Raw genomic sequence first — 27,593 nt, forward strand, 5'->3', positions numbered from 1 at the left:
TGGGAAGCATATTTAACTTGCAATTCCTTTTTTTTTCCCCCCTTCAAATAAAGTTGTGATGCCCAATCCAGACATCTTTCCAAGTCACAGAGAACTACAGTCCTGTAAAGGAGCTACTTTGAAAAGTCAAAAATCTCTCTTCTGGTGCATTTATATAATTCAGTGTTTGTACAAACTGATTTGTCTGGAGAGACTAAACCTGTATGAAGAACACAACCAAGCATCTCAGCATTGTGACTACTGCATTCAAATTCATTTTCCAATGATTTTTTCTTTGGTCTATGAATTTGTTAGGAGCATTTCCTCCTCAAAGGACTATGCTGTGAAACCAAGAGGCTACCTAAGGACAATAAAGACTTTCATCAAGGGACAAGCACTCCTGGACCATATCAAGTAGAATTTCCTCCTTTACCTTACCAAGTAGATTGGAGAAACACTGGACAAATCTGTTATTAACTGGGCAGCTACACTTGCTTCAACATCTGAAAAACCCCCACCAATAAACACTCACAATCAGGTCTTCTAGCTCAAATTCAAATTCCAGGTTGAATTTTGGAAAACTTGTATGAAACCAGATCAAAAATTCATTTATCTTTTGCAGGTGATGGAAAGGGAGCACTCCTGGGTAGATCATGCATTTCTTATCACCACAGCTGAGTAAAATTTAAGATATGATGGTTTAATACCCTTCAGGGCCAAGCCAAACCCCAGAAGTAACAGGTAGGGTCTCATCCTCAAGTTAAAACCATGCACATATTCTGGATTTCTCCCCTGGGAGCAGGTGCCATGCCCACATGCAGAATTCCTCCCAACACCACATGCCCATGGAAAGGTCCCAGTCCAGCCAAAGGCACCAAACCAAATCCTGCACTGATGCTCTGTGTCCAAACTGGAGCTTTCTGCTGCCAGATTTCACACCACAATGGGCCAAAGAGGGAACATCAAACCAAGTCCTGCACTGATGCTCTGTGTCAGTGTGCCCAAACTGGAGATTTCTACTTTCAGATTTCACACCACAATGGGCCAAGAGGGAACATCAGGTAAATGTGACAGGCAGAGCCAGTGGGATCAGCTGCATGGGGAAGGGCACAGAAATTCCTTCACAAATTAAGATCTTATCCAAAAAGTGGTGATGGGGCAGAGAAGGCAGGAAGAATGATACCTGAATGAAACACAAACACCTCACCTACACCCTGTACAGAAATCTCTGTTTAAGGGACACTATCATTCCCACAAAGGAGCACTTCCTATTGATTTTGAGAGCTGCAGGAATTAAACACCTATGCTTGTATACCAGCAATAGGAGAAGCTCTGAAAAAACACAACAGTCTTCCCATATTATGTTACTGATTCCAGCCTGATCTCAATGAAGGGAGCTTTTATGTGGCTGCTCCAGTGCCTCAGCCCACATGCTGGTTAGCAGCTAAATTAGCTGATTCTCTTACAGTTCTGTGGGCAGGGGAAGCAAGGAGGGGTATTCACACTGCTCAGAAATGCAGACAGCAGCAGCTTCATCAGGGAGAAACCTCAGTGGCAGCAAAGGAACAGACAGGCAGTCCCTTTGTAGAGCTGTGTGACAGCAGAGCCAGAGTCTGCTCTGTGGCTCTGGGAGAAACCATCCTGGAGCATTATTCCTGGAAGCCTGATTTATCTCATTACCCTGGAGAGAGGCAACACCCCAGTCAAGAATGACCTGGAGAGAATCAGAATAATAAATCCATTTACTGAATAGTCAGCCCAAGGAAGAGAAATATCAATCCTCTTTCATTCTTCTAATGTTGAATCCATTGCATGCTCTGTAGAAGTTACAAGGTATTCTTACTGCCAGCTGGTCAAATCACTAAAGAAGTTTCCAGAACATTGTTTAAAATAATTTTTTTTAGTTATGTGGTAGAAAATTATCTGAGCTCTTTACTGGAGTGACAGGTTCTGACAAAAGCCTGCACTGGTGATAACAACATCTGGTCCATTAACAACTTAGGTAATTTCATTAAACAGACAGGTTAAATAATTCAACTGAGTCACGCAAAGATTTCTTCTGCATACAGAAGGAAAAAGGAGGAAAGAGTCTTTAGGATTCTGAAAGCTTATTCTGATGATTGTTTCCACATAAACATGATTTTTATTAGTTTATGAAGAAGTGGTGGACAAATGCTTTAAAAACAGTTTCAAGGTCATGGTGAGCAAAAGCTAAGTATGTTTTATAACTAAAACCCAAATTTACTTGTAACAGGTAAGAACATGATTTAGTCAAAGATTAGACAGAGTTTTTGACCCAAAGGGAACTTATACAAACGCACAAGACACAGCCATTGCATTTGCTAGCAGATCATTCCTGGGACTGCAGATTCCTGCTTGATACAAAGCAGGGAATCCCCATCTAACACTCACCTTCCACACTGCTCTGCAAGGGTTAATTGCTCTGTGCTAGAAAACAAGCTAATCCTTCTCATCTTTGTGTAGTCTGGGCAAAGCCACAACAAATTAATGCATTTCTTTCAAGGTCAGACAAAAATCTGGCCTTAAGAAAGCTTTTGGAGTTAAGCTTCAGAGATTGCTATAAGCTAGGTAAGAGGCATTTCCTTAAAAAATGCTAATACAGTTCAGGATGGGGTGGGGAGGGAATGTATTGGCCTCTAGAAAACCAAATGCATGCAGCAACAAGGAAAAACTGAAATCCCATTAGATGATGTTAGACAAAGTAACCTGGCAGACAGAATGTCAACAAAGTGTTGTATTTCATTCATCTTTTAGTTAATACAGGAATTGTTTTGTTTGCCACCAAAGGAAAAGATCAGATTGCTGTGTTACTGTATGTACCTGACACAGGTCAAAACCAACAAAGAGAAAGAAAGGCAGCCCTGGGTGTCCCCTCCTTCCCCCAGATCATCTACACCCCAAATGACAGTGCTCACATGCTGGGCTGAAGACACAAGCTGGTGACCAATAAATGTGAATTCAGCCCAGTGATCTCCTGAAGTCTATCATAAAGACAAACCAGAGCCATTTACATTAAGCAGAATTAGAATGAAAAACAGTCTTAGAGCAGCCCTTCAAGGGCAACCTCCCTAACCCCTCCTAGGGGCTGTGAAGGGTTTATCCTCCTGTTTACATCTTGGGAGATGTGTAAAAGATGAGAAAGTTTATCCACTCTGAGCTGTGCACTGTTGCAACTTGCCCAATTTCCCCATCATCCACAGAGTCAAATTTCCAGACTTCACAGGAAAGCTCATAACATCTAATTGTCTCCTGACTCCCTTCCTGGTCAGATCAGACTTTATGAAGTTGCTTTCATGTGTGCCAAGCAAAGACAGTATCTCCCCTGGGAAAAGCCAAAGGCAGAGCTTGTCACAAACAAGGAGCACTCGTGGGTCACAGGCAGGGAAAGGCACAGCCACGAAGCTCAACATTATTCCATAAATATTTATGAGGAGCAAATAAGTATTAATAAACTGAAAAGGTGAAAGAACAGTCCACTGTCAGTCTAAATCAAGAAAACTGTGCCAGCAAGCATTTTCCCATCTGCCTCTTCCAGGGCTCAGATGGGCCAGGCACCTCTCCAGGCAGGCAGGGCAGAGGCAGATCCTGGTTTGGGGAGGCTCCAGGTGAAACCTCACTGAGGCAAACTGAGCAGGGCTCAGCACACTGCATTTATTCAGTGATGGCCAGCAGAGGTGTGCAGCCACATTTCTCTTCACAGATAAAAGCAAAGCACAATTCTTCCCAAGAATATTTCTGGGTTTCACATTCTCTGAACATCAGAGAAAGAAAACACTATTCTTTTTTGGAATGGAAAGAAAACACAATTTCTTTCAGAAATGAAAACACAGTATCATTTGCTGTGCCTGTGTTTGTGCAAAGGTAGAATGCAATATGGAGATAGTTTACCCAAAGTCATGGTGTTTTGTTTCCTTGGCCTATCAGGGCCAAGAGAGTGTGTGTGTGTGAGAACTGTCAGGTGACAGTCACAAAATTCAGTACAGTATATACAGTTGTGTATAGAGTTAAGAACTTAACAGCTTCAGTTTTAGATGTATAGAATAATATAGTATAATAAAGTAATTAATTAGCCTTTAATACAGTACAATAAAGTAATTAGCCTTTAATATAGTACAATAAAGTAATTAATTAGCCCTCTGATATCAGTGGAGTGCTCCTCATCACTCCTCCTTTGTCAGGCCCTTGCAGCACTGCCATGGAGGTGCAGGAGCCCCAGCCCAGCTGTGACAGCCCCGAGCAGTGACAGAGGACACAGAGGACACAGGGCAGCCTGTGCTCTGCACACTGCAGCACACAAGAGCTGCTGGAACCAAGCCCCCCACACCTTCTGACTGACACACAACAGGGCTGAAGAGGCTCTCAGCCCCTTCCTGCTCTTCATTAGCTGCTATTTCTGCTGTTAAAGCTTTCCTTCTATTTCCAGGGTAAGGGCACCTCACCATCCCCTCTCTAAGGGCTAAAACAAGATTCCCTTTGAAACTTCATCCTAATTCCCTCACAGACACTGAGACTAAATATTTACTTTTATGAATCAGTGTTGCCTCAGTGGTATGACTGGTGCCCTGTTATATAAGGGTAACATCTCCAGTTTTCCCCCAACTAGCAACAGGTTTAGAATACTTTCCAAAATATCTCAGGAATCATTTTCCAGGGTAGGAACATGTGATGTGTGCTGTGATCGCTGACCAGCAGAGGGAGATGGGACACTGCTCCCAAACAAAAATCCAAAAATCTGGAATCTTTCAAAGGATGCCATGAGGACACCACCCAGCTCCATTTTTTTTCTTCCTTCACTGATGATTACTAACTTATATGAAGGGAGGCAAGAACTGAGCTCCTAAATTGTGTGTTTTAGTTCTAATATTAATAAAAACCTGAATTCAAATCACTGGAGAACTTTTTCAAGGCATCAGGTTTTTGGGGTTTTTTTTTGTGGGTGATTTGTGTTTGTTTGTTTTTATATTAGGTGAAACACTGATGTGGGTAGGAAAGAAACAGATCCAGGAAAGACAAATATTCATTTGAGAGGATTCATGGACACTGAACGTTTCAGAGCTGTGTTTTCTAAGTATGAACTGATACAAAGTCCTGAACTACTGGACAGTAAGTAACCTATACATTAAAAATTAAAATGCAAGGAACAGTTCAGAAATTTTATTTGACCACCCTTATTGGGTTAATTCTCCACCATGTACTTATTCTGCTATTTTAGACAAATAAAAAATGCTGTTCTATTTCCATATTCCACACATGTTTGTGCACCACTCACACCAATCAAACTGAATGATTGGTGAACATGAACACAGGGTGCTAGGTAAAGAACTAAACAGAAATACTGAACAGAAATATTTAAAAGACTTCCTAACACTGTAGGCTTGGGAAGCATTCAGATCTCCCTTTTTAATGTTTTCTTAAATAGTTCTGCAAAATCTGCTAATAAGCTGGAAGATAGTGCCCGTGCTGGAAGAGGACTCCTACTTTACAGTATTACAACTTTATAAATTAAAAGTAATGCAAGTGTATTGAATGTAATAATGCAAAGTCCAAAAAAAAGCAGTTCAGAGGGGAAAAAAAAACTCCTCACCAGCAAATACAAACTCGAGATTTAGTCCATATTTATTGTATACTAGAGTCTGAATGAACAACTCCAGACTTCCCTTCAACCACCACTGCTTTCAAATACCTGCAGAAGCAGACTGAGAATATGACTCCATAATCACAGACTTTGTTCTCCTCTTGCTGCAATCCATGACATTTATCAGGGATGCCAAATAAGCCAGGGATTTTGGTGAAGTGCTGGTGGGAGGTTTTCCATCACCATTAAATAACCTGTTCTCCTTTATGGTGAAAACTCCCAAGGCTTACTCACTCAGTTTCCCCAGGTGTTACCTCACACTGGCTCAGCCCCTGGAGAGGAAACTCTCACTTCCTGACATAACCAGCATTTTCTCAGCACAGCTCCAGCAATGAGAACTGGTACCTGGCATGATGTCTTTCACCAAGAGATCTGGAGACTCCAAAAGGAATCAGTGGCCTGCCCCAATGGCCTCAAGATTAACTGGTAAATGGAATAAAGAACATTCATCTCTCCAGCTGCAGCAGTGGCCCAGGGAGCACTGACAGTGCAGGCTGTGGGTCATGCCCACTGCAGACACCAACTCCCAGCACAGTGTGGGGAAAAAAAAGCTTCTGATCTTCTGGAATGAACAGGAGGCCAACAGTCCTTGAGAAGAACTGAAAGAGTGACAGTGAACCCCATAATCCTAAATCTAATTTTTCAGGTTAAAGAGATCTAAATTTTTTACTCAAGAGCTGACAGTCATCCTCTCTTCCAGGCAGAAGCAAGGAAACACTGCAGAACTTTCCCCTCTCTAGGATGGTGAAAAAGTCAATACAGATTTTCCACCTTTCAGATCACAGCCCTCAATCCAGCACTATATACAATTATCTGATACACAAGATGGTTCTGTGAATGTTTTGGGACTAAGTATCTGTTACATGGCTGCCTCTGACTGTAGAAAGCTGAGGTCTGAGTAGCACATTCCAAACCAAAATTACTACATGGGCTTAGTTAAGTCAGAATTTGAGCATCTTTACAAGGAAAAATACACTGAAACAGCAAGAAACCAAAGCAAGCAAAAAAATACCAATTGCAAAATTCAGGAAACAAAGAAAGCCACAGCTTTCTGCCACACTGCAGAACAGATTAGTCTGTTTCTATAGCAGGCAGCTAATGCCTTCTTTTGGCAAACAAACTCTTCAGACAGAGCCAAGAGTCTAGCAGATGATTTACTGATTAAATGCAAAATGAGAAGCCGAAAACAAAAATTTTCTGGAGAATGTAATAATTTGCATAATTAAGCCATCCATTTGAGCCCTAAACTGTCTTATCAGTATAGCAGGAACAGCCTCACAGCACCTGGGTACTCCTCAGCTGTTACAAGGACCTTACACCAAATGTCTTTATGAAGAGTCAGGTAACCATGAAGAAGCCAATATAAATTTGGGTTCATCTGAAATTTTTGTTTTTAGATAAAGATTTCAACTGCAAACCAGGTTACATCCCCTCTTTCTGTTCTGCTAGGATGCCTTCCCCCAACTCCTCCTCTGGCACAACATGAAAGACACAGCAGAAACAATATAATTTTGTACAGTCAAAGCACAGCACGATGGCAGTGCTTCTCTTCAAGAGATCAAATTTCATTTAACAATCAGGAAACACTCATTAAAAAAAAAAATGAACTGCAAGCAAAGGCAGACTGAAAGGAGAATACTCACTTGTAGCGTAGTGTCGAAAACAACAAGCTTAGAGCTTGTTGGAACAATGTCGTAACACTTGTGTGACCTCATGAATCGCACATAAATGTCACTTTCCGATTCTTCAAGTGCTGCAAGTAAAAACATTGCGTTGTTTTATTTAAGTAACCTTAAAAAAAATAGCAAAAAACCATGCCAAATCAACTGAACGCCATTGTGCAGAAGGACAGCCCTAAAGCGAAAGTCAAATTCACACTTTGAGATCTGGACAGACAGTCACAGGTTTGCACTCTGCATTTCAGACTCATCTTTCCTTTCAGATTAAATACAACAAAATGCATTGTTCTTCTTTGATGAGAAAGGACCTCCAAGCTGAGGAGTTACACTCTCAAAAAATCTCTTTTTTTTTCCCCCCTAACAGCAACCTACAGGAACATGCATCTCAACACTGTTATATACGGAGGAAGACAGTCTGAAATTTGGGCTTCACTAACTCAAGCTCCTTAAATTAATATTTCTTGAATCTTTACCACTACCTGTTTCACTTTTCACATAGCAATTTTCTATTTTCTAAAAAAGCAGCAGGCAAGTTCTGTAATCAGCTCCATTCTCCTCAGGCTACACAGAGCATCACAACTCCAACACTTTGTTTACAAAACCAGGCTCCATGTGGCTGCAATGGTTTTAGTGCTGCATGTCTGTAGCAAGGACAGGCAATCCCATCCATATGACCTTAAATTTCCTTTGCACTTGTTCAGATGCATGTGCATACAAGCCCCATATCTGCTAAGGTACATTAACCTTTTTTTTTAGGCAGTTTGGCTCTCTGTTCTTTCCATCAGGTACCTAAAACTTGGTCAAGAATAATCTCCCCAAGAGATTGTACCCTTTACACCCTGTAATAATTCCACAGTAACCTGGACATACATTACACTTTTGAAGAGCACAATTAAAAAGACAAAAAATAAAAACAACCCCAAAAACCTTTAAATACCTACTGACCATTAAAGAACTTCATAGTAGGGAGTTAAAAGCCTCAAAATCCTCATTTGCTAGATTTGCTCAAAATCAGTGATCTTGCTCTGGATAAATTATTTGTCATTTCCACCAAATGGCTAGCACAGCCTTTTTAGCCCAAATTTACAGAATCAAAGCTGGATCTCCTCTGCAAGTGGTTGCTCCAGGATCCAGCATCTTCTACACACTGAGCAAGTCATTAATTTCCTACTCCCATGACTCTTAAAATAAATAATTAAATAACTAATCAATAAGCCTGATCTTTGGTTGCTTCTACAATTTTAAGTGCAGTCCCAAGAGCCCTTAAATAACTAAATAAATAATCAGTAAGCCTGGTCTTTAGAAAGTCATGGTTGCTTCTACAATCCCAAGTGCAGTCCCAAGAGCCCTTAAAATAAATAACTAAATAAATAATCAGTAAGTCTGGTCTTTAGAAAGTCATGGTCGATTCTACAATTTTAAGTGCAGTCCCAAGAGCTCTTATTTACTTCAATCTCAAGTTTGTAAACAATTAAGATACTACAGGTAGAAACAAGCATAGGAACACCTCAAATTTCACCAGAATAGTGGAATCACCATCCCTGGACATGTTCAAAATTTGTGTGGATGTGGCACTTGGGGACATGGGATGGTGGACACGGTGTTAACAGTGGGACTTGATGATCTTAAGAGGTTTTTTCCAACCTAAATGATTCAATGATTCAATAAACCACAAAACAACCAGCTGAAAAAGTGAACCCTCTCAGAGCACATCATGGCTCCACAGAGTCTTGCCAACTCACTAACAATTTTTAAATGCATCAGGATAAGCACAGTAACTGTGAGCCAGAACAATTCCATCAGGGGAGGCTGCTCATGGCAGCCACAGCCAGGAACTCTCACCAGCACAGTGAAGGGGTGCCCATAAACTCTCCTCTCACTTTCCACACATTCCCACCCTCCAAACACAACCTCAGCTGGACCCCAGCAATCCCCACCCAGATGCAAAGGAATGGTTAAATGTTATCTCACCTTGTGCTGCCTTCCAGCTCAGGGGAGACACCACAAAGGGACTGCTTCCCTTTAATTTTAACTGCAAAGTTACAATTAAAAATATTCAGAAGCATGAGATAGCCATCTGTGAGCACTGTTAACACCCCTGTAAATAGCTAGGAAACTCTTAGCAGGATCTGGACAAGGATCAAATTGTCCAGCTGGAACTCAGGTTTATTTCTACAGAAGATCCTTATACCATAAGTAAGTACAATGCACCATTTATTTGTTACTAACTGAACATGCAAACATCAGCAGCTCTGATTTAACTCTCATGTCCTACACAACTCCATCAGGTGCCTGTTGGAAAGGGCATTTAAGACCTTCTAACACCTTCAGCTACCTGGGAATGCTCAGCAGCTGCCACAGCCCCATTCTTTGTACAGGTATTGTAGATTATGTGTATATTATGTACATACACAGCTGTTTAATAGAGAAAAAAGTCTCCCAAATCTAAGGCTCAGCACATCTCAGGGATGCACTCACACCCATCTTTTCTGCACAGGGCATAATCCTCTTTAAAGTTTCTCTCCCCTTCCAGTGCTTTGGGTTGTATCCAAGCACCACTGTGATGCAAATATAACTGATCAAATTAGAACACCCTCATCTCCATGAGGATATTTCTACTTTATTACCTGCTTAGTCTCTTGTTCCAGTCTTATTTGGAGGGTTGGGGAACCCTGGCAGAGTTTGGTAGCTGCCAGGGGGGCTTGGTGGCCTTCAGGAGGGATTGGTGGCCCCAAGGAGGGTTTGTTGGCCCCCAGGAGGTTTTGCTGACTGCCAAACCTTGTCAGGGCCAACAAACCCTCCTGGCGGCTACCAAACTTCTCCAGGGTCACCAAACCCTCTTAGGGGCCACCACACTCTTCCAGGCCCACAAAAAATGCCAGGGCTACCAAACCTTCCTGGGGGCTACCAAATACATTTTCCCTGCCCATTCTTTCTGCAGCCTCTGCAGCACCTGCCAAGCAGTATTTCCTTTGGAAGGACATGGACAGATCCCTCCTGGCCTGACTCACAACCTCTTCATCTCTGATCCTCTGCCCAGCATGCAGGAGATGTGAGCACAGAGCTGCCTCCAGCCAAAGCTCAGCTCTCCACTCTCATCTCTGCAGAGCAGATTCCCAGCAGGAGGCATCTGAATCTGGAGCAGATCAGGGAGGAGAACCCACTAATAAGCAGCTGAATGTGTTTCTGTGGGGGTGCACACTCATGCAAGCTGATCTCCTGAAGATTCATCTGCAAGTTATTCTGCAAGTGGACAGTGCCCATTTTTGCCCAGAAGGCAAAAATATCCAAACTCCCAGTGCTGTTTTTTGTGATTTTTAATAGAAAACAACCTGGAGCCAGAACAATTCCATCAGGGGAGGCTGCTCATGGCAGCCACAGCCAGGAACTCTCACCAGCACAGTGAAGGGGTGCCCATAAACTCTCCTCTCACTTTCCACACATTCCCACCCTCTAAACACAACCTCAGCTGGACCTCAGCAATCCCCACCCAGATGCAAAGGAATGGTAGTTGAGCACCTTGTCACACAGGCTTTTACAGAAAATTCTCTGCATTGGCATTTTATTTGCTTCTACTGTTAGAGATCCTTTAAAGAGTAGAAAATCAATCTATTTGTATCTTTACCACTCTGCTCCTCAATCTTATTCACCAAAATGATTTTTACTTTCTCCCCTTCTCCCACCCTTCACTACAAAATGAGACATGCTTTTGTTTTTTATTTCAGCCAGTAGATGTTATTTACAAGAGCATCATAGCTCCTTTTTTTTTTTTGGACAGATTAATTATTCATCAATACTGACTCAGATTGCAGTGGGACTCAGTACAAAGCATAATTCTCTATTCAGAGAGCTCTAAGGTAGCTCTGAACGCTCATGAATGACACAGAAACTTCTGCAGCATTGCTGAAGCCATTTCCTCAGATCCACTGAACAGATCCTTCAGCTCCACTCATGCCTTTGCCTGGCTGATTTCCTCTCAGAAATGCAGGATCATTTCCTGCAGGGTGATTTCCTCTCAGAATTTCAAGATCTTTAAAAGCAGGAAAAAAGAAGAGGAAAAAACAAAAAAAAAAGAAGTGCCTGCAGATGGAGAACAGGAATTTAACATCAACACTCATGGAAAAGCTTCCAAATACTGCAAGATAAAAACCTAAAGTTCCTCACAAGTGTCTATTGCAAGCCACAGGCTGCATTTCTGGGCTGTGTTCCTACTGGGGTGGCCCAATGAGATCCTGGACCAAAAGTGCTTCCTGATCTCAACAATACAACGTCAGGACCTCTCCTACTGCATTTAATGTTTCAGCTGTGTTATGCTCCTGGTATCCAGACATGTTTCAAGTTCATTCATTGGTTCCAGGAGTATCTGGCAGAAAGACAAAGGTTCCACAGAGGCTGAATTTTCTCACCTTCTTCAAAATGTTAATTCCACCACAGCAGCTCCCCATAGCACCCCTGTCCTTATGGTGAGATTGAGGGCTGGGACCTCTGGCAACTCTCAATCATTTGAAGAACTCAAACTTAAGAACCTAAACCTTGTTACTAACCTAAACAACTGCTAGTATAACTGACTTCTCAAAGTTTCATATGAAATTAATGGCCAAATTTTAAAGGCCCTTTAAAAAGGAAAACCAGCAGAGAGCAGTATGCAAAATTACACTCAGCTAACTGCCTAGCCTGGTGAAAAGCTTGCAGGAAGACAGAAACCACAAATATACACAGTAATTGCACCATTCTGCCTGATTTTTTAATAAGAATTAGTATGGAAACCATACAATTTAAAAAGCTTAAGAATTCTCTTGGAGCAGCAGGAGCTGTGCTGAGCACTCCCAGCTCTACTTTTCACCTTGACTATTGGCATCATCATTTCCCCTCAGCCAGGTCCAACAGATAAAAGGAAATAGGGAAGTAGAAACATAGTTTTGTGATGTTCTCACTTGTACTAAACAACCTAGTTAGGGGAAAACACATTTTATTTTCTGTTACTGTACACATACATATCTGCACTTCAGGGCACTCAAGCCATACTTCTATTTTACAAGTTGCCTGATATGCTGAATATCAAATTTCAGATGCCAGAGAATGAAAATATTAAAGACCAAAGATTTTTTCATCACAATGTTTACTATGGAACTGATCCAACAGCAATACATTAAGTCAAATTTATCAGTGTAATTATAGTGATAAACTTCATTGAAAGGTGTTATGCCAAAGTACTCTATACTATTCTTATATGTATATATAAATACACACACATATTTATATATCTCCTGCCCTTTCCTCACACTAGAAGCTACCCAGGACAATGACAGCACCCACAGCAAAGATCAGCTTAGCTGTGCCAAGAGCTGCCAGAAGACACCAGGGTGAGCAATCACTTCAATAAGCCAGGACAAGTTACCCTCTCTCCCTCCTGTTACAGATAACCCTTGGCAGAGAACACAACAGGTAAAAGACATCATTAACCTTGTAAATTGTTCTTCTCACTGTGGTTTTATCTGAAAGCTGTCATCAAAACTGGCTTTAAAGTTTCTGATAACTCCTGGTCTGAATTTACTGAAGGAGTTCCTTAATATCCCTGAAACCTCCCACACAGTTTTCACAGTGCTGGAGATTGTAGGAGTTCCAGCACAAGTCACTAACACAACACAGATCTGGAAAGGAACATCCACAGTGGATACAGTGCATCCACTCCAAGAGCAACAGTGACACCACTCAGAAGGAACCATAAACTATTCCTGACCACCAGGCCCTGGAACACAGCTCTTAAGGGAAATAGGGGCTCCTGAATGATGCAGGGTCTCAAGAATAATGATCTGGTTATCAAATGTCCAGGTAGGATTTGATCAGCATTCCTCAGCAAAGGGACAGACAAAAACAGATTCATCCAGTAATTGCTGTGTACAGGATGCTGCTGTGATCATGAGCAAGAGCTTCACTTCAGCCTACCTTCTGCAGGACAAATATTTAGCAGGGTTTCAGCTAGGTTTGAATGCTTCACAAATTAAAATGTACATGGTATATCCAGTGAAAAGCTTGGGAACAGAGGGGCTGGCAGAGTAGTGCAAGAAACTGCAATTTTGTACAGAATAACACAGTAAGGGAGCATGACAGCTCAGTCTGCTGAAGAGCCAAGAACACTGGAAACAGTGGACAAGAAACCAGACACCAGAAGCTGAATCAATGTCAGACTTAGTAGGAAGAGAATACTAACATAATTTAAGAAGGGCAAGCAGGGGAGAAAAGAAGCACTGTTGTGCTGTATCATTTTCTGTATCTGATTTCTGTTTATTCATGAGGAAACTTATCCCAGAAAAAGAAAAAAACACCAACAAACTAACCATCCATGTAGTCAGCCACAGGGTAAGACTGAATGGTAAAAAAAGAGAGAAAGAGCAAGAAGAGATGGTCACAGGAATACCTATTCTATGTGGCAGGAGATAAATCACAGAACCAGAGAATATCCTTGGAAAGGACCCACAAAGATCAGAGCCCAGCTCTTGGCTCTACACAGGACAACCCCTAAATTTTTAGAACATGCTTGACAAAACTTTGTTGCTGAGATGGCAGCCAAGACTAGCAATGTACTATTTCCAATTATACAGGGGAAAAAACAAACAGGTTTACAGTTCAATATAAAGGAAATAATATGATGATAGTGATAGAAGTTGACAACTCCATCACCAGCTGAAAGGCTTTTGAATGCAAGGAACAGGAAGAAAGGATGTAGAGACAGAAACAAGACTTTATTTGAAAGCTCTCAGCAGTTCTCAGAAAGAAAAATATTCTGGAAGACCACACATTGAAGTTACACAGTAGCATTATTCATGCAGCCACGGGCTATAGGGCATGGATGCTGCAGATTGAACATTTCCCACCCTCATCTAAAGGAATCCCTGAGCTGGCAGATAAAGATTACAGCAAGTTTACAGATGGAAGAAACTCTGATACAAAGAAGTGATAGGAAATGTATCTGGAGATCAATATGAGGAGCTTCTTCAGTGCTCCAACATTAATTGAGTTGTATATTACAGCATGGATATATGATGTGACAGAGGAAAAGGACTTCAAAAAGAAGTGTGAGCACACAGGAACTACAACAGAGTAAGTGAGCTCTCCCCTGCTAACTGCACCTCATCCTGCAAACAGGGAGAGGGTCTAGAGGCACAGAAAATAAGAGAGGAGAACAGGTACAAGAGCAGATAAATAACAGTGAAGAGAGAAGTAAATGTGCTGTGCTGTTGCTCAGGTCTTCAGACAAAGGATAATCCTTCTAGTAAAAGTAACAAGCTAAAAGAAACCAGAACACATCTTTAAGAACTATATGCAGAATTGCTTAAGACACTTTAAAACATAACCTTCACTATTGTGTGCACCTACCTTTATTATTTTTTTGCACACATTTTAGTGTTTGCTGAATTCCAGAATCAGTGCAACTGTTCAGTCACTTTGGATCAGCAAGGTAATTGAGATGTTTTCTCCCCTTGTCACAAGGAGTTGCTTCATGCAGAGACAGCAGGTTATTATGTGTGTAAACAGGAGTCAGCCCAGCTAAAAACAACCATTCTTCAACTGCAACTTAATGAAGGAGAAGATATACTACCAGTCTGCAGGAAAGCCAAACAAATTCAAACCCAGTCAGAATTCTTAGGAGTATTGAAGCAAGTTACTAAAACCAGTGTATTTGTAAGCACATACAAAGGCAGCTCAACAAAAGCAAAGAAAAAAGTCAACACAGCTGTATCAGGAACAGTTCAGACTAAACAGCTTTTACCCAGAATAAAATTATCAACTGGATGAAAAAGAAGGAAGACATAAAATAGAAATAACAGTAAAAAAAATCACAGTATGCTTGAGACACTAATTTTAAAGCAAGCATGGATATCACTGCATGAGGAGAAGACAGAGTAGAATCACCCCATGGCAGCTGCCTAACAAGCAATCCCAGCTGCAGCAAAACTGGAAATATGCTTTTAGTTCAGTGGGTTTGCAAGACTGGATGACAACTGTGTGTGCTCTTAACAAGCCATGGACTCCAGTTCAAACCCTTCCCCAAGCTGGAACATTTGCAAGGCCCACCTCATGCAAATCAGGGAGTGCAGAATGGCAATGCAAGCTCACACTGCAGGACCTGACATTTCTACAACTCACCCTGGAAGTGTTTTTATCAGTAGTTTGATACTTCCCATTACAACAGAGTATCAGGGGATCTAGACTTGATTTTATTCAACATTCTCTTTAGTGATCTTCAAAACAGGAACAGACCACACTTTAAAGAGCTTGCAGTAAGAGCTTGAAATGGTTGCAAAACTTAAGACTTCACAGTATCTTCAAACTGAATTTAGAAGTAGATTAGAGATAATACAATTTTTCAGGAAATACCAAAATCTGCAAGAAACACTCAATTGGAAGAGTGCAAATTATGGAGTAACTCAACACCACCACTGCTGAGAGAGAAGTAACTTGTTATTAACTTAATTTGCTACAGAAGTAAAGAAGAAAAGGCAGTTTGCTTAAACAAAACAATAGGCAAACAAAAAAAACACCACAGGTGCTGCAGAGCCATTAATGCATTCCACAAGCTGGTTAGACAGAACAAAGCAACCTTAGGACACTGCACAACCTCCTTCCTTAAACAGGGAATGAGACAAGTGTCTCCACATCCTGCTCAGAACAAAACACTTATTAGTTCTTGACAATACTTCAAAAGATCCACTTTGCTGGTTTTGAGGTTTAGATACCGACACATCTTCAAATTCCAGCAGTACCTAAGACTTGGAAAAGTGATACAAACTACTGTTTGAAACAATGAGAGATTTGGATTGTGTTGCAGTCTTACATTCACAGCACGCTTCAAAATCCTGCCCTGAATTTTGTTCCTCTTTATTGGTGTTGGTTAAGTCCTGGTAACTGGGCTAAGTTAACGCTTCTGCTTTACTGTAGCTCCCCACTGGCAGTGTGGATAAGCAAACCATTATTGTGAGATCTGAGACAGACAAAAAAAGTGATGGGCAGCTTAAGAAACTCCACATTCCTGAGCTAATCATAGTAACTCTGAAGTTCCTTGTCCAGGCAGGCAGAGAAACTTATTTGTGTACAAGCAAGAGCTGCCTTGTTTAGGACCTAACTGGTAAACAGCACCATAACCCCAACTGAATCCTTTTGAAAATACTTTTGAAACAGCTCGGTATCTCTTAAATCAACTCTTGGTCAAAGGTCTGTACTTTGAGAAAAGCATCAAAGTGGTTTTGTGAATAATAAAGGTAGCAACTTCAGCCTGCAACCTTAATGCTTCTAGGATTTTCACCACAACAAAGAATAAGCTGACCTGAAGAATTTTCTAAACCATGTTCAAGATTTTCCCTTGACAACAGGCACTACCATTTTTCCCTCAGCATCCCAAACAAAGATCTAAATTAAGATGTCGCCTGTCTGGAATGTGGGCCTGCTCCTCGAGATTGCGAGACACGAAAGGCAAGAAACTAAAAATGGCATTAAACTTCTGAATATTAATGTCAGCAGCCACTCTGGGCAGAGCTGGATTCAAGGGAACTTTAAGGTATGTGATTAATGAGAGAATAAAGCAGCCTTATCTCTGCTGCAAGATTAGTCAACAAGTTGAATTTTTGCTGTATCTTTAAAACAAGCCCAAGTCCTACTAGATACACAGTTTGCACAAACTTTTAGAAAAGAAATAGTCATTTAAGTCTTCTAGGAATTAGTTAAAGATCAAACCTAAACATGCAGCTTAATCAAAGCATTAAATACACAACAAGCATTTTCAAGACGAGCACACAGCATCTTCACAACTGCAGCCATATCCCCACTGAACAGGGCAAATATTTAATCTGGAGGCAATCTTCCACTGAAGACTAAACCCAAAGGATCAATGCTTTAAGGGAGAAATACTTCTTTTAAGACTTCAGCCATAAGGACTTTGGACTGTGCTTGCTGGAGAAATAGTTTTGTGAAGTCTAATCAATTGCTGGTCTCAAATCCTAATTACTTACAACATCTAATGTTGAAGCTTTTAATAATTAGGTATTTACATTTTCATTTCTCTCTAATTTGCCCTTGCAGATTTCTTCTCCTTCCCTCCCTATGCATGCCAACACCTTCTAAACAGCCATTACTGGCATTTCTTATAAAAATTTATGAATCTGTATGCACACTTTAATAGGCTATTGAGTGCTCTGTTCCAATATACCACTTAGGAGATTTACCTACAGCAGGCATAGCTTGAAGCTACACAGAGAAAGAACCAAGAGCTCTGTAACTCAGCCAGGTGACATCCAACACACATTCAATGTGCTCAGAAACAGTTTTCTGGAACCCATTTTACAGGAATTACTGATTTTTTTCTCTATACCACAGATAAACTGCATCTCTTCCCAAAGCTGACCTGATGTCTATACAGAGCAGCACTGCGGTTTTGGAGGGTTCTTTTTGCCTGATTTTTTCCAGGAACTGACTCAAAATTATACTAGAGAAGTTCAAGCAAGGCTGTGGCAGGAGAGATGCATGGAACTGCTTGTGCAGAGCAGAGCATTCACCTTCTGCACTCTGGCATTCAGAGACTTCAATCAAAGGCAGCCACACAAATCCTGGCTGTGAGTGATCATCCTCCACCCTGAACTGAGCCAAAGCATTAAATCTATCCCACAACCCACCCACAGTACCTATGCTGGAAGTCAGAATACTGTTTTAAAGCTCTTATAGGAAGAGTTTATATCCATTTATTCTTGTGCCAATGTTGTTCTTAATTTGATTTCCCTCCCCAGTGTTTATCCCCTTCCCATCCCTTCATACACACAGTGTTTTCCCTTTTACTGAGTTAAATGAGCAAAGCCTGATGCTTTCCTAATAAATGGCCTTTTTCTATGCCCATCACAGTTTGCTCCCTTCTCCAGCAGCTCAGACAACTTTTTTCTCTGTCTTTACATCAGTAGAAATTCAAAATAAAAAGCAGAAAAGAATGTCATAGTGTAAAGGACTGGTAGAAAAAAAAATCCCTTTTTGATTCTGTTTCTTAATGTGCCCAATGTCAGAATGAAATACCCTGTCACAATATAAAGAGAAAAGCAAAATAATACAATAATATTGTAAAAAACCCCAACCAACCAAAAATACCAATACAACTTAAAAGCACCCTAAAATAGGCAAAAAGAAAATCACATCACAAGTAAAACCAGTGGTCTATAGCACAGGAAAATTGCTTTTAGACAAAATGCAGGAGTACCATTAACCTCTGCCACAGTCAAAATTGGTAAAATCACCCAACTGGTTCACTGAAAAAGTAAAATCCATAAAAAATTCAGCAGAGGAGGAAAAGAACCTAAAACCAAGTTAGTTGTATTCCAACAGTATTCAGAAGCTACCCTGAAGACATCCACAACATACTCAAAAACCTTTGAGATGTGTTCCACTCTCAGAAGGACAAGGTAATTTGAGCTTCACAAAGTTCCATCTGGGTGCCAAGCTGGATGTCTAAAAGACAAATCAGGCTTTGCTCTAACATAGTCAGGCTTGTATTAAACTGCTTTGGCTTTATGTTAGTCCCAGCCATTAGAGCAACCCTTCCACAGAAGGATTTTCCCCTGAACTGCCAGATTTTCCATTTGTCAGTCTTCTGTACTCATAGAGGAGCTACAGGAAAACCCACCATAACAGGCACCCAAGGCAAACAGTCTCAGCATGGAGAGGAATATTTTGTTTCAAGATACAAGAACTGCTCTGAAAAACAATGCCATCATCCTGTACTTACTCTGGAAATGCATTTCTTCATGTTTCAGACTCAACTAGTTCTCCAAACCCATGCAATGCTAATAGAGTTGTACATTCTGGAAACTAAAAATATTCAAATCAACAAAATACCTGCAGACAGGTCATTGCTACCCAAAGAGCAAGCTCCTAAACAAACAGCAGAACTGGTGTCAGTGTCATGAGCTGAGGCTCCAAACACTGTGATCATGCACCTCCACATTATCAAAACCACAGTGCACTTCACAAAAAGCCCTGTCTTACAGAACACCCACATCTGCTGCAGATGGTTAATAAGCAGAAATATTTAGGATTGTTTAGCAACAGTTAGATTGAGCCAACTGATGCAAATATTCTGCTGTCATTCCTGTCACCACTGGCATCACTTCAGCTCAAACCAAGTCACCTCCATGCAGAACTCAGCCATGCCCCAAGGCAGGAGGTTTTCCAAGAGCACTGACTTGAGCAGCCAAATTTAACAGCAGAAAGTGTCAAACCACCAGGACAATTATCCTGTTCCATCTGTACTGTCCTGCCTATGAGTGTGCAAGGCATTAAAAAAATCTGTTGGATAGAATATTGGAGACCATCCCCTAGAAAGTTTCTTGAGGGAAGGATTCTGTACAGACACCTTCCTCCATCAGCAAAGCAGTCACAGACAAAACAGCATTTTGGAGTCACCTACAAGGCCACACTGACACTGTCACACCTTCCAGGTCTATCCTTGCACAAGACACTGAACTCAGCAACTCTAAACCAGGAAATTGAGATGATTGGCCAAAGTCTTCAACCTGCTATCAAGCAGTTGTTTACCAGCCCCACTATCAAACCAAGCAGCTTCTGGACAAGGGAGGATCTGCAGGGAAGCTCTTCAGAGCTGATGTTGTCCCTCAGGAGCACACAAAAGGGGCAGCACCAGCAGGAGTGGCTGGTAAAGGTGATTAAATCAGTCCTTGTCCATCAGACACTCACACACATGCAGTGTCATTCAGGTGTAAGAGAAAACCTCATTGTCCCAATATTTCTCAGGGACAGCTGCTGGCCAAGAGTGGCTTTCACTTGGAAGATAAATGTCAGCAAACCATGCAGGTGCACAGCTGGGCAGGACACAATGGGCCCCAACACTTCCTCCCTGCAGCTTTGCCAAAGCAATTACCTGGAATTGCTGCCATGGAAAGCAGCATTTTCTAGGAAGTTCCAGCCACTTGTTTCCATAAACAAGTTAGGGAAAATTCATGTTTTCACCACATTAAAATTTTATGAAAGCTTTCTCATCAAGAAGCTCTTGCAACCCTCTAGACCCAAAGCAGAGTTTTGAAGCATGTCCTGTGTATTTTTTGCTATATTAAAACATCACTTCCCAGATGGGTAAAGCTTAAAAATTTTTGCTTCCTGAGAAAGACTGCAAACTTTAGCTGCTAAATGGGTGATTTCCTAGTCAAGACAGAGTAGGGCTTTGCTCACTCTAAGGCTAAATACCATGTTAGGAATAAGACAGTTGTATCCTCTGTAGGAATAAGAAAACAGGACTGTGTGGACACAGTGGGCACTGGGCTGGCATGAACCCCCTGCAATACTTGCACAAGATAAAGACTCAATCACAGGAACAGCCCTCACTGAGGACAACAAAGCTTTCAGCATCTTCTCTCGCACTGCTCAAGGAAGTTTTGTACTTTTAGTTATGTATCACTTTATACTTCATTTTCATCTTTAAAATATGAGAATGGAAGTTTCCTGGGGCAAAAAAAATCATATATGGTGTTTCTATACAGCCAACTGGAAGGCAAAGGACAAGGGTGCCCAGGGCAGTGCAGCACTCAATCATGATTTCTTGTACAAACTAATAAAGCTGAACATCCAAATACTCCAGATATGTTGTTCTTTAACAGCTTTGTAAAGTACATCATAGGAAAGATTGTATGAAATCCATTAGTAACAATTAGCATCTCTGCTTAACAACTTCTTACTGTGTACACTCAGGATTCTAAACTATGTAAAATTTAATACAAAACATTCCCTTATCACTGTCACCATGTCCCTTGGTATCTCAAAGCACATCTTGTGGGCAAAATACAGTTTCTATGTGCCAGAGAACATCAGCTTAAACAATCACATAATGAATGTTTATTAGAAATTAATTACAGTTGCAAAACAATGGCTTAACTTTACCACCTCCTAACCCAAGCACTTGATCCTTCAGTCTTAACAAGGAAACAAAACCCAACCTGCCTATTAACATGCATTTTATTACAAGCTTCTTTTAATTATTTCTGGCCCCAGAGTGACATCTGTTTTCATACCTTGATTCAGATATTCACTTGACAGTGGGAGGCTGGCAGGCAGGAAGAGCTCAAGAAATTATTTTTAATAAGGCACAGTAAGGAAACCTGCAGAGCAGAGAAGGAATGACCCCAGACACAAGAGCAGTGAAGGTGCAATTACTGGTGGAAGTTATTTCAGGAGACAGCCAGCAAGGGGCAGGTCACAGAAGAGAGTGAGATGAAGGCCAGAGCACTGCTAGGAGAGATTCCTCTCTAGTGCAAACTGTTTCTCCAGTGTCTGAAAGCTGCTTTGTGCAACAACCCAGAGAAGGAGAGAGCCCAGGAGGGAGCACATCGCTCCCATAACGCTGATGCTGCAATTGCTGCACACACTCTGCAGAATTCCCTTTTTCACACCAGGAACTGAGCACAGACACAGCACAACCCTGCAATTAAATGAACTCGGCAGAAAACACCTCCAAAAGGGGCTGTAGATGCTACAGAGAAATAGTTAATTCTGCTTTCAGCAGCTACTACTTCATTACTCAAGGTGAGCAGAAGAAGAGAGTAACATGGATGAGAGGCAGCATTGCAACAAAACTGGTTTCTAAAATAACATTCCAAAGCTATACCCACTGAATCCATACACCTGACAGGCATCCATTTGCTACCCTAACCCAGTTTCTCCTCTCAGAGCACAGGTAGATGTTAGAACACAACCATTTATGGAATTCCAGCTTAGCAAAATAAAGCTTGGAAGTGTAAATCATTAACTAGAGTCCTTTTTTATATTAGATCTTCAGAATAATTTCTCCATGTCCTTTTCCAAACTCAGCATATCATCCATAAAAGAAAACCCAGGACCACTCCTGACACTGATCAGAAGTAGAAATAATCTTACTACAGCAACATTACTGCACATATACTAGAGCTGAAAAAGAGAATCCATAATGTGTGTGAAGATAACCAGTTTTTGATCATTTATTACATCCATGAGAGGCCTCTCAGCACTGTATTTCAGGCTACAATGAAAAACTGCACACCCAACAACAGGTAGCTCACAATTTTTGAGGAAATGCAGGTAGGTCATTCCCATCCAAAGGAATACTGAACAGGATGAGGTCATTATTCAAAATTTTCTGTTTATTTTTCAGCTGAGCATTCTTCAGTTGAAAAGAGACTCTGGGCTTCTTACATGGGAGTTTTTCCTTTCCTGCTCTGCCTGCTGCTTGGAGGAAGGGAGCCCTAAACAAAATAAATATCCCTGGCCTGTGCACACAGTGAGCATACAGCTGTTCCAGCTGTGGAGCCCTGGTGCTGTTTAACATCACCTCACTGACATTTACACTTACACATCACCACAGCAACATTGTGAAGCCAGTTCCAGACAGAACCAGTGACCCCCAGTAGGAAGTTACACTGATCTTAGAGAGTTTAGCCAGATATATGAAGATGTTTTTGGCTAAAAACATGACCAGCACTTGTCTCTGCAACAATAGCATCCTATCTAACACTGTCCATGCTAATTAGGTACAAAATAGCTCATATACATTCTTTTTACATAATGAAAATTAAAATTGCTCTTCACTTGACACCACTGTTTTATTTAGAAGTCACATCATCAGGCCAGACACTGCATATTTCATTACAGTACTACATAAATCATAAATCTTTCCAGCACCATTTTTTTTCAATTCACCCTGCTAATTAAAATCCAAATTAAACGAATGCCTTCTGTGCTTTCACATTCTCATTTGTGTAACCTTTGAGGAGAGGGACTAACAGATCCACTTCACATACTGGATGGCATTCAGCACACACATTGAGCCTCATTTTTCAGCTCTTTTCATTAAGCTCCCTGTTTGAACAGAACTGCTGCATAATTTGATACACAAGATAGTTAGCAACTGTTGATGGATACAGAACTGGAAAGCTCACAAGAGCAAGTACTCCAAAGTAGAGGCAGTCAGGAAAGCAGCTCTAAAACAAGTTTCAAATTTCTCATTCAACCCACTCATTTAAGCCTCAGCAGAGAAACTTCCAGTTTGACAAAAGATCATCAGTTACAGTTTGGCTACAGCCACTTAATGAAACCTTATCAAGACTTCAGAGGTGTTTCTCAATTTCTGAGCACTCACCACCTGCTATCCAACAACAAAGTGAACATTTCAGATGTCTTTTACTCTCCCACCCCCAATATTAGCACAAATACAACAACCAGTGCAAAAATTTAGGTCATAAAACAGGTACTGCCACTGAGCTTGCTGCATTTCCAGCTGCATCTCAGCCTTCTGTGATTCTCTTTCCCTGGGGCCTCTCACACAGGAGCACTCTGGGCAGCAGCCTTGGGTCTGACTCTCACACACTCACTTTTACTCACACCCCAGGTTCTGAATACAGCACTCTACCCCCTTTATGCTTGCTTTAAAATTAGGCCTAAAGCCAGGTTCTCATTTAGTCTGAGAGGATAATAAAGTGACTGCTTCCTTTCAAAACCCACACCCCACTTTAAACTTGCTATTAGCCCTGATCTTCCGACAGGCCCCTGAACTCCTCTCACCCTCCCAGCCCGAGCATCCACAAATCCTGAACCTTAGAGCCAAACAAATTAGGAGACAAAGCATAACAGAAGCTTGAAAAACATTTTAAAAATGGTCAAAATACTAAAGTTTCTAAAGAATTTTATTTTTTTTATTGCAGGGTTTTAGAAGACACACATATCTTCACCCTTATCAAGTGTCTCCCCATAACTCCACATTACACCTTTAAAAGTGCAAAGGTATTTCTAAACTGAAAGTTTGTAGTTTCAATTTATTTTTTTAACCTAGAGATCTTTTTCATACACCTACATTTGTAAGATAGTTAAAACAGACTTTTAAATGGCTTAACTATAAATGATTCAGCAGGTATGAGGAACCAGTATCTCACAGCAGCAAGCTTTATGTAAAAATAAACAGGTAAATTGGTAACTTTCTAGCTCTCCATAAGCATAACATGAATGTCTAACTAAAACTAAAAACAGCTAAACAGTGTGAGGAAAAAAAGCCCCTACAAGTCAGCAACAGATCCCCTGCACCAAACACTCATACTTCAGCATGTTCAAGATGCACAAAGGCACAAGCATTTCACTGCAATTCAAACTCTGGACTCAAAAAAAAAAAAAAAAAGGCAGCTCAAAGAATGCAATTGTTAAGAGCTTCCTTTTCTCACACACAGAAAGATTAAAATAAAAGGTGTTACTTTTCCAGACCAGTCCCACAACTGCAGGCAGCATGCTAGTAACCAAGAAGCTGCCTTATTAGCATACCAGCTTAGATATATCTTCTCCCAGAATGACTCAGCCTGCTATTTTCAAAGTTTTCCTTAAATATTTGTCCTACATTTTACAATAGGAGTTACCAACTACAGAAAAACACATCCCATGAAGTCTTAGCCACTTCTCAACGCTGAGCATAGAGATTAAGCCATGCGTCCACATTTGCATCCACTAAGCTAATCCTTTCTGAAAATGAAAGCTCGAGATACTCAGCACGGATCTTTCAGAGGTGAACTGGCTGCTTGGTGCAAGCTGGAGGAAAAAAAAATCCATCCATGCTTTCCCACAGCACGGTTTAGTGCCTGAGAGAGGGAAAAACTTGCCAGGAGTTGCCCTGTGAAAGCAGAGCACACTCAGTGAGAACTGCAGCCCTTCAGAGCACGGCAAAGAACAACCACAGAGCGCAGCCACATAAGGAAAATTCAGTGTACAGCTGCTTTGAGCAGATGTATGCGCTGCCATAAGGAGGGGAAGCTTCACTTGAAAGAGCTTCCCATCGCTGCTCTCAAAGTCTATATTTGGTATCGCAGACGTATTCGAGGAGAACGGGTTTTTTACGGGGAGGAGGAGGGGGTGCCGCGTAGGCTGCGCTCCCTCAGAGCGGGACCCGGCCGGCGGCAGCGGCGGATCGGGCACGGCCCGGCGGCGGCACCGGCACAAGGGCGCCGCAGCGGGATCGGCACCGGCACAAAAGCTCCGCAGCGGCATCGGCACCGGGCTGGCTCCGCGGCCGGCGAGGCACGACCCGCCCCGCAAGGACACGGCCCGGGCACGGCGCATCCCGCGCTCCCCGCTGGGGATCCCCCGCGCCCCCGCCCGGAGCCCGCCGGCCGCGTGGGTGTCCCCGGCCCGCCCCCGGCCCCCGCGGATTTTTACCTTCATCTTCGAGCTCTAGTTTCTCCAGCATCCCTTCGGAGGCGGCCGGGAGCTGCAAGGGAGCCGGAGCCGCTGCCGCCGCCTGCGGGAGGGAAGAGAGGAGAAGGAGATGAGCATCCAGGCGCGGACTCACCGGCCCCGCGGCGGCATCGGCTCGGGAGTGGCGGCACGGAGCGGGCGGAGGGGAGGGAAGGCGGGACGGCGGCAGCTGCCCCTCGTCCTCCGCACACGCTGCCGCTCGCACACACCGCGGGGGGAGGAACAGGGAGGAGGAACCGAGGCTCGCCCTCCCCCAGCCCACGAACCGCCGGGCTCCCCCCGGGCTCGCTCCGGCTCCCCGGCCGTGCCTCCTGCGGGCGCCGCCTCTTCCCCGCTCGGCGGGAGCGGCTCCCCGGGCGCCCGTTCACAGGACGGCGCTTCCCGCCACGCCTCGCCGCTCCCCCCTCTCCCCGGCGGAGCGGTTGGTACGTTCCGTTTTGCTGCAGTCGAGCCCGTTGGCCAGCGGCGGGAGGGGGAGGGAGCTACCACTTCCGCGCGGAAAAGGGAGAGGGAGGAGAGGGAGGTTAGTGCCCTGAGAGCTCTGCTGGGGCAGCCGCCTCTCGCAGCCCGTTCGGCAGCCTTGGTTGTTCTCCGGGCTGCCCTGGATTAGAGCGGTGCGACTGAAGGTGGATTGGGGGAAACCCTTCGCTCCCCCTGCCAGTGGGGCTTAGTACGCTCCCGCGCGTTCACCTGCGAGGCAGCGGCGGGGAAGCGGACGGTTCCACTGCGCCTCGGGGGGTGTCAGGGTGTCGAGGGGGTTTCCCCTGTGTGTGACGGGAGCTCCCGCAGTGCGCCGTGCCGCTATCCCGGCCCCGGGGTGCCCTTTATCTCGGGATACCCGCTCTGTCCTGGGTACCGCCATTCCGCAGTGCCCTCCATCCCGGGATACCCGCTTTATCCGGGGATGTCCTCTGTCGGGATACCCGCTCTGTCTCGGGATGTCTTCTATGTTGGGATTCCCCCTCTATTCCCGGGTATCCGCCATGCCGGGGTACCCGCTATCCCGGGGTGTTCCCTATTTCGGGATTCTCGCCCTGTCCTCTCCGCCGAGGTACCCGCTCCATGCCGGGTACCCCTGTGGGCACGGGCGCGCTGGTTTCCATGTCAAACAATCCCAGGTTAAGTTACAATTGAGGATCAGCCCGAATGCCGGCGTCTCCCGGGTGAGCGGCGCGGCTCTGCCCGCCCGGAGCAGCGGCTCAAGGACGGGCTCGCACCGTGGGACGCTGCAGTTTACAGGCAATGGGATTTATTTCATCACAACCCCGAGCCAGGCTACAGCAGAAGCGAGGAAATGAGGAAATATTCGAAATAGATTCGTCATTTACATTTATTTTGGCGGTGAGGTATGGTAAAGCTTTAGCTGAAATGCGCAGGTCCCCGCTGGCTTCTTAGGAAGCTCAGCGGGAGCGGTTCGGACACGGATGCTGGAGAAGGGGATAAAGGGATTATTGCTTTGGCAATGGCAGCTGACACACATGGATGGAGCTCCAAAGGAGTCACAGGAGTCGTCAAGGAATATTTTAAACCTGCTGGTCCCAAGGGGAAGCTCAGGCTTCAAAAGTTCAGCAAGCCCTTCAAGGAGGGAGGTTGGATAGACCCAGCACAGCACAGCAATGTGCATAGAACGTAGGGAAAGATTAAAGATAATGAGAATAAAACTGTGATAGGGAAGAGAGCCAAAATTTATGGGAAAACAGAAAACCATCTCGTAATTTCTCAAGTCCAGCGAAGCTTCAAGCAAGGAAACAAACTGCTGGTGACAGCTTTTTTCTTTTCCCAAGCTACCTCTTTCTAAGGACACTTTTAAGGATATAGGAGGAAGTGAACAATAGCCAGTTCTTCTTTACTGTAAAGATCCCTTGAAAAGAAAATTCTAAAATATTTCATTCACAGGTGTATTTTTAAGATGCTTCTAGGATTTCAGTAAATGTTCTAACTGACCAGTCACACAAGATAGCAAAGCAGCTCATATTAATTTATAATATTTTCAGCCTACTAATCAAAATGCTTTGGAAGCTTTTAATTAC

The 27,593-nt window shown here is 42.9% G+C and overlaps 1 protein-coding gene across 7 annotated transcripts in view; it reads right to left on the bottom strand.

Annotated features, from left to right (window-relative positions):
- The window catches only part of PRKAG2 (protein kinase AMP-activated non-catalytic subunit gamma 2), a 223,118-nt gene that overhangs the window by 22,346 nt on the left and 173,179 nt on the right, over nucleotides 1–27,593 (bottom strand). For 5 of the 7 annotated variants that reach the window (XM_005480431.4, XM_026796612.2, XM_005480432.3 and 2 more), the window contains 2 exons: nucleotides 25,525–25,606; nucleotides 7,279–7,388 (listed from right to left, as the gene is read on the bottom strand). In XM_005480431.4, the coding sequence (XP_005480488.1) occupies nucleotides 7,279–7,388; nucleotides 25,525–25,606 (192 nt within the window). Of the gene's footprint in view, nucleotides 1–7,278; nucleotides 7,389–25,524; nucleotides 25,607–25,829; nucleotides 25,926–27,593 lie in introns of those variants that run through there. The other 2 variants (XM_014269614.3, XM_026796619.2) reach the window with 2 other exon arrangements.

Source organism: Zonotrichia albicollis, chromosome 1 (genome assembly GCF_047830755.1).
Source record: "Zonotrichia albicollis isolate bZonAlb1 chromosome 1, bZonAlb1.hap1, whole genome shotgun sequence".
NCBI classification, from domain to species: Eukaryota; Metazoa; Chordata; class Aves; order Passeriformes; family Passerellidae; genus Zonotrichia; species Zonotrichia albicollis.